The following is a 16,042-nucleotide window of genomic DNA, read 5'->3' as shown; positions in this document are numbered from 1 at the left end:
AAGGCCACAAACTCCTTCAGAGGCCACCAACTTCAGCCCCACAGGACCAGTCCTGTCCCTTGATGTCATGGCTGAGACTCTGATCCCTTCCCAAGGATAAAAGCTTGTAGGCTATAGTTCCCTCTGTTCTCTGGGGCATTATGAAGTCACTAGGGTTCATCTTGAATAAGGGCTCAATGTAATTGAGCATTCTGGATACTCACCCTGCCTCTAGCCCTGCATGCTCTGTGTATATATACATACTAGCTATTGGTCTCTCATCTTCCTACGTGTGGTCCCCATACGTAGGTAGTTTATGGTAGCAGGGCCTACAGAACGTTCCATGAGACCTGACTCCTTTTGTTCTAGCCCACCTGTGCATACTGCAGGGAGCCTGGGCTTGGCTTTCTATGTGAAGGAAACCACTGCCCGTCTCCTGGAGAATTGGGAACTGAGGGGATGCAAAGCCCCAGACAAGGACTGGCTTTGCAACCACAGACATAGGAGTGAGTGTTTGCCCAGTTTTATGTGGCATGAAGGTGGGGTGAAGCAGGGGCTTGAAGAAAGTACCGTAGGTGAGGTGACCTAGGAGAGGTATAGGGTTTGCTTCTTGATGAAGGGAGGAGCCGTACAAAGAGCCGCCTGGAGGTATAGAAAAGGGACAGAAGCTATGTGTCAAGAATAAAACTGAAACAAAACAGCATAGTGGCACCTGTCTATAATCCTGTATTTTGGAGGCTTAGGTAGGATGACCGCTGCAAGTTTGAGGCCAGCTTGGGCTATGCAGTAAGTTAAAGGCCAGTCGGGGCTACATGGTGAGAAACTCACAAATAATTGCTCACTAGTGCTACTCTCCCCCATCTACCTGGCCCTGGGTTAAGATGGAGGCCAAGCAGAAGAAAAGGAGTTGACATCATCCGGGGCCTGTGTAAGGGCCTAGAGCGGTCATTGACAGCATCCTTGTGTGGCATCGAGCTAAGATTCCTCTGTCCATGTCCATGCTCTGCCCCAGCTCTTCCTTACGACCAAAGTCCTGCTTTTGTCCTTTTGTCACCATAGCCCATGTCAGGTGGCTTCTGGGAGTCAGCCTCACTGCCCCTTGGCTTCTGCCCAAGGCAAGATGGAGCCCTGTTGCAGGGACTCTACAACCCAGCACTGTGGCAGAAACTCAGGAAGAGGTTTGGCAGATCACTCAGATACCTTTTTTTTTTTTTTTTTTTTTTTGGTTTTTCGAGACAGGGTTTCTCTGTGTAGCCCTGGCTGTCCTGGAACTCACTTTGTAGACCAGGCTGGCCNTCCTGGAACTCACTTTGTAGACCAGGCTGGCCTCAAACTCAGAAATCTGCCTGCCTCTGCCTCCCAAGTGCTGGGATTAAAGGCGTGCGCCACCATGCCCAGCCACTCAGATACCTTCTATACATCATCTAAGGGCAGCCAGGGTGATCAGCTTCTGCTTGCCTGGCAGAAGAAGGGCCTCCATACCGTGCGGGGTTCCCCCAGTACAGTCCCCCTCTGTCTACTTTGGTAGCTGAACTATGGAGGTGCAGTCATGGGGTCTAACCCAAGCACCAGGTGGAAAACCTGCTGTTCTAGCTGGCATGTGACAGGAACTTGGGTTCAGATGCATAGTGGGGCTACTGCCCCTTTGTTTGAGTTAAGGTCTCAAGCCTCAGCCCATTTCTTAGGAAGAAGCCCTTATCTAGCCAGACTCACCAGGACAAAGAGAGAAATGAAGAGCTGGAGGTTCAGCATGGCCCTGCCCCTGGGGCCTCTCGAGGCTCTGGAGCTGGGGGTGCCTGGAGCAAAATGGGAAGGCTGAGTGGATTTTCCATCCTCAAAGCCCCCAGAGACTTCTAAGTGTGGTGGCTGTTCCCAGGACACTTGGAGCCAATGTACCCTGGGAGCTCATAGGAAAGATAAGAGATTTGGCCCTGCAGTGCTGTGTGGAGGAGGAGGAGGGAAGGTCAAAGAGGCAGCGGGATGGAAGACATGAACAGAGGAAGAGGCACTGACCAAGGACTGGGAGGAGCATCTCTAACTGCAGACCCTCAGTTTCCTGCAGGGAGCCCAGGGCTTGGAGTACGGTGTCTTGAATGATGGCCTGAGCTGGCACAGCCCCAAAGAAGGCCGTTTGCACCCTGGCAGTCAGTGGTTCCTGGCTGAGGGATCATCACGGGCTTCAGTGGGCTGGAGAGATGCAGAGAGATCCTGTCATCCAGCCTCAGGACCCACCCTGTGAACCGAACACTCACTGGAATTCCTCCACCACCACTTGACCAAAGTTCTTCAAAGGCTGGAGGACTGAGGTTAGCTGGGGTAAGGAGACAAGGAAAATTGAGTGTAACAGCTTTCCACAGCCTAGCCCAGCCACACACCCTTCCTCATTCCCTCCATCCCCTCATGTCACCTGTCTCGTCAGCAGTCCACGAAGCTCCTGGCACTCAGAACTAGTCTTGTTCTCCAAGGTCTTGGTGAAGGGGTGACCCAGGATCAAGAGCCACATCTCATAAAACACCAGATCTGCTTTCTCCCCTGAATCGGTGGGGGTGGGTATGGGGATAGTAGCCAGGACGCTTGTCCTCTGAGCGCTCTGGGATAGGACCACACCCTGGTCCAGGGTTGCTCACCCAACCCCCACTGCCCCAACTGCCTGCCTTTGCTGCCTGCTTTTGTTAGACTAGTGAGCTAAGAATGACTTCTAGTTTTAAGTGGATGAAAACCCACCAGCAGTAGGAAATGGTATGGCATGAAAAGTACACAATTTCCATGTTTGTATATGAAGTTGTACTGGAAAAGAGCCAGCTCACTGGCTGTGATGTACCTCGGAGGGCTGGCTGTGTCCTCCCTGTAAGGGAGGAGCTGGGAGCCACAAAGGGCAAAGACTATTAATTCTCAAGCCCTTTGTGGTAATCTGCCAACCCACGCTCTGGTGTGTCTGCTGGAAGGGTGACGGCCTGTTCACTCAGACAGTAGGAGACCTTGTGCTCTTTGCTGTCCCTGATCTCCCAGGACGGGCTTCATGATGACTCACAGACATACATACTCAGCCCTGCTTGAACGGTAGTTTCACTGTCTGTTAAGGGGATATCAAGGCTTTAGGTTGAACATCTAGTGGCCAGATACACCCTGTGTTGAAAACTTGCTCTGAGAGAGTTCGGGCAGAGACCCAAACCAAGACCCTGTCTCTGGGAGCTACAGAGCAGAGCCCACTAGACAGTAATGCTCAAAATGAGAGGTTGCACAGGGGAGGTGGCTGGGACAGCCACTTAGCAGTGAATTAGCACTTCCTAGGCTGAGGGTCTACTCCAGGACAGCTCCAGGTTGTGGCTGCTGGAGCCTGAGAGGCCTTGGAGTTCTCTAAGGTGGTTGGATAAGCCAGCCCAACTCTTCCTCTCAAGGGGCCTCATGGGGAAGATACAATTCTGACCTTGGTTGATAGAGCTGACCACTGTGTCTCCTCTCGGAACAGAGGATTAAGGCGAGGATTGAGAGTTGACTAGATGATTCTGCATTCTGAACCTAGGTTTCCTCTGGACTCACTTTTCCCCTATTGGCTGACACACAAGCGTTGCTATTGGGGGGTTCTGTCCCTTCTCATAGGGGACAATGAGGCCTAGAGGAATGACCCAGAGCGGTACATGGAGCCCAAGCTCACTTACCATTGGCCATTATGCTGGATTTCTGAAGGGTGGGATCAGTTATATGATGGGCTAGGTGACTGGCCAGGCCTTGGAGACGGATGGGGACGGGGCTCTTGAATTTGTATTCCATGTAAACGCTCACCCACTCCTTCACATTGCTAGGGAAGGATGGGAGAGTGCAGCATCATGGTATCTTTGCCAGTACACGCTTCTAGAAGCAAGCTTTGGGCTCCTAAGTGTGCACCCGATGTTCTTTCCTCCAAGGGCAGAGCTCTATGGGGTTGGCTCTAGACGGCAGACAAAGTTCTTACTGGTGTTCTCCAACCTACACCTGAACCCTTGGTTTTGGGTCAGGAGTGAAATTGCCTTAGAGATGTCTCCAAAACAGTAAGTAGCCAAGTAGGCTCTGTAAGTGGGAGTAGGCTGGCCTGGGTGCCTGGACAGACCAGATTGGATTCTCAACCCACCTGAATAGGAGCAGGGGCTGGCTCTGGAGCTCAGCCTTGTAGAATCTTGACACTTCGTGGGTGACCTGTAGGATGTCTTGGAGGTCAGATTGGCTTGGAGCTGCCTGTCCTAAGGCCCAGTATGGGGTGGGTCAGGCTTTAGACAAGTTAAAGCAGGAAGACCTGAGAGCCTTCTCCAGTGTGGTCTCCTGAGCCAGGGACCTCTGGTGACAACCTAACCACAGACTTCCCTCAGAGCTTTCTCTTCCCTCAGCCAGCTTTGCCCTCAGGGCACAGCTGGGTCCCCCTCCATGCTTGCCTTCCCACATCTGCTAAGCTGGTTCAGCTCTCATTGGACACAAATATACCAATTGCTAAACACTATAGAGGCCTGCTGGCAAGGGTGGCAGGGAGAACAGCCTAGTCCCACCTCACCAGCTGAATGATCTGCTTTTCCAGCAGGATACAAGGCTGAGAACTAGGCAGAAGCAGCTGGGGCAGGAAGGGCCTCATGAGTGTGAAGCTAATGTTGATGATTTCCTGGGTAAGGTCAGTCATGCTGTACCCTGCAGAGACACACACAGCAGTCGGGGAGGTTGGAACGGTTCCCTTTCTCACCATGGCCTGCTCAGGGGTTGGGAAGATTGAAGTGGGTCCTCCATGGAGCCTAGCCAGCGACCTCCATGAGGAGGCAAGGGACAGGTGTTTCTCTAGACTCACCATCAGAGGAAAGGCCATGGTCGGCCAGGGACAGGTACCCAAGGGACCATCTGGAGGACTTCACTTTACGGTACAAAGTCCAGAGGATTTCTAGGGCCGAGGGATCCGGAGGACCAAAAATGAGGGAGGCTTTCACTTCTGGACAGCCAGGTCTGCAGGAAGCAACCAGTGAGGACACAATGGACCTGGCTGGTGCAGACGGTGGTGTGCTGAAGGAGAGAAGCCCACCTGAGCATCTAGTGTAGAACCTCTGTACATGACTGAAACAGTCACATGACCCCTGAGGTGCTGGCCTCCTTGGTAAATGGGGATAAAATCTCCTTCCTAGGAGACTGTTGGAGGTCTGAAGGATGCAGGTAGGAGCACCCACAAACAGGCACTTGGTTAAAGTTCTCTTGCTCCTCAATGGGCTGGTTCTCACAGCAATACTGGGGATCTCATCCAGGGAAAGACTGGGGGAAGGTGTTAGGCAGAGGACGAAGCTGGCTGGGAGCTCTCAGGAGGTCTGGTGGACACAGAAAAGTAGCCTCAGCTGCAGCTAAAGAAATAGGGGGGCCGGGCATGGTGGCGCACGCCTTTAATCCCAGCACTTGGGAGGCAGAGGCAGGCGGATTTCTGAGTACGAGGCCAGCCTGGTCTACAAAGTGAGTTCCAGGACAGCCAGGGCTACACAGAGAAACCCTGTCTCAAAAAAAAAAAAAAAAAAAAAAAAAAAAAAAAAAAAAAAAAGAGAAGAAGGGGATTCTGGAGAGAGGGAAGTGACAGACCTGCGGAGTTTCTGAAAGCCTACAGGGCATGGACCAATTGCTCAAGTCTTTCGGGAGGCAGCCTTCAGGGAAGATCTCAGGGGAAGATCAACCTCAGAACCTGAAACAACACCTGCCCTTGCCTGAGAGCACCTGTCCTCTCCCAGGGCTTGGGAGATAAAATGGGCTCAGGGTCAGGGTGTGGACTCATCAAAGCAGACTTCAGTTTATTAAAAGGGAAAAGTTTTTGCAGCAGCTGGGACCATGGCCTGGATAACCCTCCATCTCTGGAGGTACTCCACTTTCCTAGCAGCCCAGAATGAGTCACCCAAGGATTTGCATTTATTTGCATATCATTTACATGAGCCTGCCCCCAGGATGAGTAGCTTGATCGATCTTTGCCTGTCTTTTTTCACTGTACTCAGACAATCCCGTCCAAACCCAACAGCTGGAATTAGGAAATGGCAGGAAGGCCAGCTGAGGTCATGGAACACAGATGGTAATGGAACCAAATGTAGACCTCTTATTCACCCTTCTAGGCTAAGGTATTCCTGGCTGCTCGCAGCCTGGGCTGAGCAGCCTGGGCTGAGCATGGGGATGATGTCAAGGCACAGGTCAGTTGAGAACCACACACACTCACCGAAACAGCAAGGCGCTGACATTCCTGAAGTTGGGGAAGGCCTCCTGGTAGATGAACCGGAGCTGCGGAGGCAGGGGCATGGGAGTCAGTGTGAGCACCCCTCCTCGAATCCCTCCATCTGTGCTGGCCTCTGCAGTGATCTCATGCCTGATCCTGGTTCAGCTGGGCCTTTCCTGGCTGTTCCCCTCGAGTGGCCTGAGGTTTGTGATTTCTTTGTACTGAAATTCTAACTGAGATTCGTCTGTCCCGGGCCTGCACATATGCAGGATTTACCTCTGGGGTCCAGTTCACCCTGGGCTCTGCATCTCAACAGCTGTCAGCCTGGCCTGCCTCTTCCATCCCCATTTGCCATAGAATCCTGTGCCAGCCCTGCCTGCAAATTTCATTACCCCCATGTTCCCATTGCCCTGTGCCTGGAAAGCCTTTCGTTGATTGATGTGACTCCCTTCTGTCCACCCCAGTTAAGACTCTCCCCACCGCCAGGTTTGGTGGTGCAAGTCTTTGATCCTTATACTTAGGAAGCTGAGGCAGGTTCAGTGTCAGCCTGAGCAACATAGTGAGAACCTACTCAAGAGAGGAAACAAAACAACAACAAACCCCACAGATGACCAGATGTGGTGTCTCAGCCTTACAGCCCTTTGGAGAGGAATGCCCAAGGACCAATTCAAGGTCAAATTTGACTACTTAAAAACTCAAAAAGAGGGGAATGGAGAGATGGCTCAGTGGTTAAGAGTTCAATTCTCAGCAACCACATGGTGGCTCACAAACATCTGTAATGGGATCTGATGCCCTCTTCAGGCACACAGATCTACATGTAGATAGAGTACTCATACATAAGAAAAATTAAAAACAAACAAACAAACAAACAAACAAAAAACAAAAAACAAAAAGAGGGCTGGACATGTCACTTGGGAGGCAGAGGCAGGTGGATTTCTGAGAGTTTCAGGCAAGCCTAGTCTACAGAGTGAGTTCTAGGCCACAGTTGTCTCAAAGCAAAACCAAACAAAAAGAAAAGAGAGGATGATCATCCATTGCTGTGGTCGGGTGGTCACCTGGTGTGTGCAAGGCACTTCACCCAACAGGTGACCAGTCTGCGACATTCCTTCCCACAGCTTGTCAGAATTAGGAGCAGTCCTTTGGCAACCTGTTGTTCCCTGAGATGAATCATTCAACAAACAGAAGCCTGTATGGCAGGGGAGACATGGCAGTTCCCTGGCCCTGGCTCCAGGATGGAGCTGTGCTTCACTTAGCCAGGGGATCAGGGTGTCTGATTCCAGATAAGACTGTGTGCTGATAAAAAGCCAGCAGCCAGTACCTGCTCTATTTCTGGTAGGGGCAAGTTCTCCCCACACTGTGAGATTTTTTTTTTTTTCCTCTATAATGACTTCAAAGAAGTATGTCTGCTTACCCTCTCCTCCGACTCCTCTCAGGAGCACAGCATGGCACTCATTAGATTTTCCTACTTTGTGTCTAACTAATGTTGGGAGCTGCAGCCTATATAGTTAGTGTGTTATGGCTGTGCCTGGCATGCTCAGAAGGAATTGTCTTCATCTGCATCTCTCTATCGACCTAGCAAGCAGGTGCCACACCTGGTAGCAAATAAGCCTGTTCAGCAGCCAGCGCTCCAAGGGTGCCAGGTTCCAGACAGCTTTTGTGAAGCGATTGCTGTTGACCCTAAAGGTCACAGAGTGGATCGTATGACTAGGTCCTCGAGTGGAGAAACTCAAGTCCTGCAAAGACATAGCCTGAGGGAGGGTAGAGGCCAGGGGAGGATCAGCATCTACAGATGACTCAGTGAAGCCAGAGCTATGTGGGGTAGAGGGAAGGCTAGAGAAATGTTGGAGGGAGAGCGTGGGCATGTGGATTGTGCTGGTGGGAAGCCATGGCCCAGGGTGACTGGGTTGTAGCGTTATCTGGGGTGGGAGGTTTGAGGTTTTAATGAAAGAGTCTGTAGTTGAGGGTGCAATCCCAGACACAGGAGGTTTAGGAGAGTCACTGGCTCCTGTGGTGACAGAGGAAACGGGGACCAGGATTGAGGCTGGTGATGGGAAGAAGGACAAAGCTGCAGGTGATGGGGATGCAGACAGGGGCGATGCTGATGAGGGGCGAGGGGAGTGGAGGGAGGATGCATGTGAAGGGGATGTTGCTGAGGGCAACAGCAGCACAGAAGTACCACGGGATACTGGGCCTGTGTCCAAAGCCACCGTGTTTTCAGATGCCCTGGAGCCCATTTGGGAGGTGAGGTCCAGCCGTGATCTTCCAGGAGATGCAGGCGACAGGGACTCTGTAGCTTTCAGTATGTTAGGCATCCATGGAAAAATAGGCAGTCCTAAGGAGGTACTTGGAGCCAGGGGCACAGATGAGGATGCCTCTGGCCTGGAGTGGCCATCCCTCCATGCAGGCACTGGTATGTAGACAGTGGAATTGGGGGTACACCATAACAGGTGTGGAGATCTAGAGAATATGGGGGGAGGGGAAGCTTTAATTAAATGCCATGCTGGTTGAGATGCAACATTTTTCTCCAGTGTTGCAGAGGCAGGAACTGTCCCACACAATCTGAAGACCTTGTTGAACTTCTGCTCAGATTCATGTCTGGGAGACGGCTGTGGTGATGACATCGTAATTGTCTCTAGAGTTCCAAGAGCCATGATTTCCTCTACAGGGTCAGCCCCAGAGGACACTGGCTGAGAGGCCATGTTGGATGCAGATGTGGTCAGGGCTGAGGGAATTGGTTCAGGTATGACCCTGCCTGAGGAGCCAGGCATTGAGGGAGATTCCTGACCTCCAGCTCCTTCTGTAGAGAGGCCTCCTGCCCTCCTCCCCGGGGCCTCCGGTTCCCTCTCAACTGAGTTGATACCACCAGTGACGTCTGTCAGGATGTCCGGTAGAATGCGGTTACTTTGCTGAGCTGATGTGCCAGGGTCTGAGGGAAACTGCTCAGGGTCTTCATTAGTAGAGAGAAGGGTCAGGGTAGAAGCCGAGACGACTAGGAGGGCTGCAAAAGAAGAAAGGCCTGGCTTTTCTCTATCGGGTGGGCAGGACTGGCCCCTAACCTCTCAGATCTCACCCTGGCACATCTTGCTCACTTAGGTACTGGAAAGTAATACCTAGGCCTGGGTAGGCCCCCAACCACAAAGCTACTTAGGGAGTCATCTCCCCTCCCTCATTCTAGCCTGGCTGACAGTGGCATGATGCCCTTCCCCGGGAATAGGCACTGTGAAGACAAAGGGAAATGCCTTTAGGATTTGTCTGTTTATCTCCATGCTGACAACCCCTATGTCAAGGACCTCCCACCCACAAAGAGAAGTCTCCCAGGCCCAAGTGGTTGCTAGGAGTTAAGGGCCTTACCTACTCTATTCAAACCACCTCGGAGGCTCAGACTAACTTGATGGAGCAGGAAGTGCTGTCTGAATTCTCCGTTGTGGGTAAAACTGTGACCTGACCATGCTCCCTGAATACAGGGTTTTTCTTGGCGGCTGGGAGGTGGAACATACACGTAGAGGCATCTCTGAAGGCCCTGGGGGTCATACCAAACCTACCTACAGCTGTATAAAGCTCCAAGGAGGTGATCTTGAGGTCCCTCAAGATGCCTGAGGTCCCCAATCTTTCCCTAGCATCTCTCAGGCTGGCCAAGGCTAGAAAACCATGGAGACAATGAAGGGACAGCCTGAGGTGGGAGTCAAGGAGTTCCCTGAGGAGAGAATCCCATCCTTCCCTACAAGTGAGCTGGTGGTGATGGGGACGTGACACTGCAGCTCACCTTCCCCATCCTACTCACTCACCAGCCAAGGGAATTCCAGCTGCAGGAAACCACTGCTTGTCCATACTGCAGGCTCCTGCCAAGACTTCCAAGGATGCGGGGTCAGGCGACAGACACAATGATGCTCTTTGCAAGTTCCCTTAGGAAGAGCGGCGTCCTCAGGCTTGGGTAGAACTCAGTGTAGAACCCTGGCCTAGGATGCCAGAGGCCCTGAGTCCCACCCCATTACCCAGATGTCCACTTCTGCCAGTAGCTGTCCAGAGCTCTGCCTCCAGAGCAAGGTGCCCTGAAACTGCCCTAGCCACCAAGTGGCCTCCTGAAAAGCCCCTGTCTTGTGGAGCTGCAGATTCAAATGGGAACAGATATACCTTTCCCCACAGCCTCGACTTTTATTATGGTTAATTTTTTTTTTTTTTAATGAGGAATAGTTAAATGTCCTTGGGCAGGGAAGAAGCCATGGGTGAGTTAAGTCCTGAGGAGATGTGCTGTTGACAGGGGTGTGGCTATATGAAGGATGCCAATGCATCAGCCCGTGGGAAATGGTAAAACCTTCCCTAGGCTAGGCTCCCCTGCAGACTGCTTCTAGTGGGATTGGTTAAACCTGCATCCTTGATCAGCTGTAAGCAATAATCCCACTCACCTCCCTGTTCAACTCTATATAATAAACATGCTGCGCTTCCAGAGTACTTTGGCTTCTTTAGTAGAGAGCCCAGTCCACCTGGTCTCCTTTAATCTGTGCATGTGGCCATGTTTCTTTATTCTCCAGTCAGGTCAATTCCTGGAGCTGTGGTGGATGAAGCACCGTGTTCTTTCCTGTCCTTAGGTGAGTGCTAGTGGTATTTTGGTGGTGGGGATGTAGGGACAGCAGTATTCAGGAGTTACAAGGGCATCGAGGTGCTAACCTTGCTGTGGGATCTGAGCATGGCCCCCCACCCTGCCCCTCCCCCAGCTTTGTTCCAGCTCAGTCGCTGCTTCCATTCCATTAGACAGGGAAGGACTGGGTTAGGCAGATCATGATAGGCAGCTTCTGTCATGCCCGCAGCCCTTCCTAGAGATCTGGTCAGAACTTGGCACCAAGTATGTGGGAGAGGCAAGGGTGTGGAGAGCCGTGCTGTGAGCAATCACCATTATAAGGTGGTGCTGGCTTCCTCTGTGCCTAACTAGTAAACAAGCCTTGTGCGCAAGTGCGAGAGTGAACTCACGCCTAGTCACTGCCTATCTTGGGGCGTAGTAATGAGGTGATGGGCGAGCAACAAATCAGGTGCTGAAACGCCACGCTGAGGGCTATATAAGCAGCACCATTTTCCGGGGTCTGAGTCTTCCCTCCTTAAGAAGCAATAAAGCTTGCTGCAGAAGAATCCGGTTGTCCGAGTGTTTTCTTGCCGGAGAGAACGATAGCTCGGGACACAAGGGCTTTCTTCCCAGATCCCTCTAGCTGATTTCTGTGCCATGCCCTGGGATGGGTAGTTTTGTCAACTCGGCATAAGCTAGAGGCATCTAAGAAGGAGACTCAACCTAGAAAATACCTCCATGATATTTATCAGTGGGCAAGTCTGTGGGAGGCATTCTCTTGATTAACGATTGGTGTGGGTGGTGCTACCCCTGGCCAGGTGGTCCTGGGGTGTATAACAAAGCAGGCTGAGCAAACCAGGGAGAATAAGCCAGTGCATTGCTCTCCTCTACGGCCTCTACCTCTGTTCTTGCCTCCATGTTCCTACCCTGAATTCTGCCTTCGTTTTGCCTGATGGAATGTAACCCATAAGTTAAATAAGCCCTTTCCTCCGTAAATGGTTTTTGGTTATAGTCTTTACCACAGCAATAGAAATCTAAAGATTGCGCTCTCACACTGCAGGAGAACCTCTTAGCACCCCTGGCTCGGAGCTAAATAGGGAGCAGGCTCTGGTCTCAGCCCTCTAGGTTTGCAGCCTTTCCCCCTAAGAGATCCTGGCCTCCTCTGGATCAGCAGCCCTATTCCCAGGGTCAATGTTGGTCTTTGTCAGCGAGGCTTGATGAAGAGAAAATAACTAGAATCCCAAAAGAGGGAGTCCTCCAAAGCAACTGGGCCTGGGTCATCCCAGCCGGGATCCTACCACCCCCAGCACCTTCTACTTGGGCACATCCCTTCCCACCTGGCGGTGTTTGTCTGTCTGTCTGCTTATTTGTCTGTTTAGCTCAACTGACTAAGGACTTTGGCATATTGCCCTGCGGTGCTACCTTCTATATCCCCAGCCCTTTTGCTTTTTCTTCTTTTAAATCTTGAGACATGGTCTCACTAAGTGGCCCGGGTTGGCCTTGACTCACTCTAAGCTTAGACCGTTCTTGAATCTGCAAGCTTCCTGTTTCAGCCTCCCTCTTGGATTAGAGCCATAGATCAGTAAGCACAGCTACTGGAAATATTTCCTAAGACAAAAAACTATGATTTATGACACAGTTCTACCCCAGGCCACAGATCCACAATCCTACAGGGCTTCCCACTCAGCCCATTCCCTTGGCTTCTTTGTTGCTTGCTATCTGTAGCCCTATACTCTGCTGGCCCCAGGAAGCCGCTGCCTGTTCCTTGCCCTCCTTGGAGAGCCGGTTCACTACCTGGCTGGGCGGTGCTATGGGAGAGCTGTCTCCCAGGAAGAGAAGAGAGCTTTGGCTTCTGACAACTCCCACCTACAATCCTGAATTCATGACCATTCCTCTCCCTGAAGCTGCTCTTGCCAGTCCTCCTGACCTGTCTCCAAGCCTGTAGACATCCCTCTTCCTTAATTCTTCCCTCAGGTGTCCCCTGGATAACCACGTCTGACCTGGTACCCCTGGTGCTGCCAAGAAGCCTCTGCCCTCTAGGAGGAGGATGGAGATTGGCTCTAACACTTTGTGCCACTCTTGCCAGGTGGGCGGGGCTACTGTTTTCCAGACAGCCTCAGACTGAGGAAAATCCTGTCTGTGATGGCTCTAGTCATTGTCGTCTCCTCCTCTTCCTCCTCCTCCTTTTCTTCCTCCTCCTATTCCTCCTCCTCTTCCTTCTCCTTCTCCTTCTCCTTTCTTTTTTGGCTTTTTTGAGACAGGGTTTCTCTGTGTAGNTGTAGACCAGGCTGGCCTCAAACTCAGAAATCCACCTGCCTCTGCCTCCCAAGTGCTGGGATTAAAGGCATGCGCCACCACTGCCCAGCTAAAATTTTCTCTTTTTTCTTTTCTTTTCTTTTTGATGGCTCTATTCTAAAGAGTAAGCCTTGCTCATACTGCAAGACTCTGGGTTCCCATCTGCCCCTCTGACACCCTCCTGACCAAACTGTCAAACTGTCAAATTGGAATTAGTTGAGACCACAGTGGGAAAAGCTGTAGCTGCCTAGGGAGCCAGGCATATGGTATACTTTCAATCTGGCACTTAGAAAGTCAGAGGCAGGGGATCATCATGAGTTTGAGGGCAGCCAGCTTGGTCTACATAGTGAGTCCCTGTCTAAAAAGAAATAAGTAAGTAAATAAGCGAGACCAAACCAGTCTGGACTTGCCTGGTTATGCAGGCTTGGAAGCCTAGCTACTCAGGAGGCTAAGGCAGGAAGATGGTAAATTCAAGGCCTGCCTAGGCGACTTATCAAGATCTTGTCTGAAAAGTAAGCAAAACAGAGGCTAGTGTTACACTTCGGTGGTGGAGTACTCTCCTGGAGTTACTTTGCAAAGACTCTGGGTTCAAGTCCCAGTGGGAAGAGAATGAAATCAGGATTTGGCATGTCTGAAAGCTGAGAGATAATCTCTAGTCAGAATCAGTGTTAAGGCTATGACAAGTGTCTAGGCTCACTGTGGACGAGGGCAAGGCAAGTTTCAGCCTGCTTGTTGGGGGGGGGGGTGCTCTTCCAGCTCTTCCTGGCCAGATGCAATCCCACCTGCACTTGGAGTAAGTTAAATGGAATCTGGCCTCACACCAATGTCACAAAATGTCAGCAAAGTAAGGATGAGATTCCTAAGTGCTAGTGTGTCCCAAGGTCCAGCCACAGGGCTTGATGATACTTTTCATGTGGGTCAATTTCAATCCTCTAGTAAGGACTCTCTAGTAGAGTTCTCTTCTTAAAGCCCCATGATACTGACACCTACACCTCAGCCCTGTCACTCTCAGTCCCTAACACAGCCAAGTGCTGGGGAGCCCTCTTACCCTGGTAACTAAGTCATGGATTCCCACAGGTTGTATCCTACCTTGTACTCTCTGCAGTAGATGTTGTACACGGTCTTCTTGTGTCCTGGCTCAGAGAGAATGTGTACATGCTCAAAGGGTCTTGAGGGATTAGTAGGTATGGTGGAACGCACGGGGATGGGTTCTGAACCAGGTAGACATTTGCCTAGATGCACAGGCAGCTGGGCCAGCAGATGCTCATCTTTGCTTACATATCTTCTAACAGGAACCTTCCTAGTTTCAGAGATGGGGCACCAAGCTGGGCTCCCCTTCCTGGTACCCTCTTCCTGTTTGAGAAAGAGTGGCATGGAGTCTTTCACTATTCATGAGACCTTAGTCCCTGGATGTCATCTTGGTCATCAGAGAGGGCACTATGAGGCTCAGCCCAACAAGGACAAGACAAGACTGGAGATTTCTGTAAAGACTAGGTAGGAAAGAGTGGCATGTCTAGGACTCCACCCAATTTCTTTCCAATTCAGAATTCTTTTTTTGTTTGTTTGTTTTTTGTTTTTCGAGACAGGGTTTCTCTGTATAGCCCTGGCTGTCTTGGAACTCACTTTGTAGACTAGGCTGGCCTTGAACTCAGAAATTCACCTGCCTCTGCCTCCAGAGTGCTGGGATTAAAGGTGTGTGCCACCACGTCCAGCTCAGAATTCTTCATGTGGTACTAGAGGTCTCAGTACTGGGTCAATCCCAGGCCAGAACCGTCCTAACTTCTCTCACATGCCCTGGCTATGTTCTTGCTATAGAGAGACATATGAGAGAGACTGTCTAACCACTGTGCTTCCAGGACAAGAGTTCCAGGCAGGAAGAACAGCCAGAACAGGTCCCACAGCTAAAGGTGTGAATTGGGTCAGTGTGTGTGTGTGTGTGTGTGTGTGTGTGTGTGTGTATGTGTGCACGCACTCGAGCACACACTTGCACATGCACATACTACGGAGGTATATACAAATGAGGGAAGTCACAATCCCGGGATTCCCCAATCTTTGATTCTCTGCTGATCTCAAGGTTCAAGCCATGGATCCTTCAGGGTCTAGGAAAGGTCTTGGTTAACATTCTGCCAGCTTCTTCTCATCTAGTTCTGGTTCATCATTCCATTTTCTAAGCTGGTGGTGAGCGCTAGAAGCATTCTGTGAACCCTGCCAGAAGCTAGGTCAAGTGGCTAGTTCTACTGAACAAGGCAGTCTGATTGGCTATCATCAAGATTTCCTGGCCCATCTTTAGCCTCATTGGATACTGCTGCTCATTCTGAGGAATAATGATGCCCTGCTGGGATGCCAACCCAAGACTCAAATCTTACCTCCAAAGGGGTTTCTGATTCCTCTTCCTGCTCTTTTCTTCCAGGCTGGCCCCTGGCCTAACAATTTCCTCTTACTGCTTATGTGTTTGTGTGATGGTAGAAGAGAATTAAACCATTGAGCTGGACAAGATGGTGCATACCCACAGTCTCAGTAACTGGGAGGTGGAGACAGGAGAATCAGGAATTCAATGACTGCCCCAGCCACAAAGGAATTTCAATCTACCTGAGATCCTATCTCAAAATTTTAGTTTGTTTTTGTTGGGTTAGTTCTCCTGTGGTCCAGACTGACCTTGAACTCAATATGTTGCTAAGGATAGCCTTGTACTCCTGATCTTCTTGACTACGTCTCTCAGGTTCCGGGATTTCAGGTATGAGATGTCACACCTAGGTTACTTTCTTATTTTTGAAACATGTTCTTCCTGAGTTGCCTAGGTTGACCTTGAACTCACTCTATATCCCAGGCTGGATCTGAACTTTCAGTCTCTTCCACTTCACCTTCCTGTGTAGTGCGGGGATCACAGGTCAGGCTGGTTGTGCTTGAGAGTTTTTGTTTTGCTTTGAGGCAAGATTTCATGTATCCAACATTAATCTCAGACTTGCTTTGACTGGGAATCACCTCAGTATAGAAGCCCCAACAAGCAAGTACTGGGACTATAA

The 16,042-nt window shown here is 50.9% G+C and overlaps 1 protein-coding gene across 1 annotated transcript; it reads right to left on the bottom strand.

Annotated features, from left to right (window-relative positions):
* Nucleotides 1–487: 487 nt before the first annotated feature.
* LOC110302529 (taste receptor cell protein 1) lies at nt 488–14,177 on the bottom strand. The gene is made up of 13 exons (XM_021173315.1): nt 14,109–14,177; nt 9,955–10,071; nt 7,762–9,167; nt 6,173–6,234; nt 4,787–4,938; nt 4,502–4,632; nt 4,088–4,152; nt 3,639–3,778; nt 2,387–2,511; nt 2,232–2,290; nt 1,993–2,138; nt 1,693–1,775; nt 488–621 (listed from the first exon to the last, which is right to left on the bottom strand). Exons 2-13 carry the CDS (start codon nt 9,995–9,997, stop codon nt 565–567), a joined length of 2,469 nt encoding a protein of 822 aa, XP_021028974.1. The 5' UTR covers nt 9,998–10,071; nt 14,109–14,177; the 3' UTR covers nt 488–564.
* Nucleotides 14,178–16,042: the final 1,865 nt, after the last annotated feature.

The sequence above is a fragment of the Mus caroli genome, chromosome 9 (assembly GCF_900094665.2).
Source record: "Mus caroli chromosome 9, CAROLI_EIJ_v1.1, whole genome shotgun sequence".
NCBI classification, from domain to species: domain Eukaryota; kingdom Metazoa; phylum Chordata; class Mammalia; order Rodentia; family Muridae; genus Mus; species Mus caroli.
This window is presented reverse-complemented; position numbering and strand designations above follow the sequence as displayed.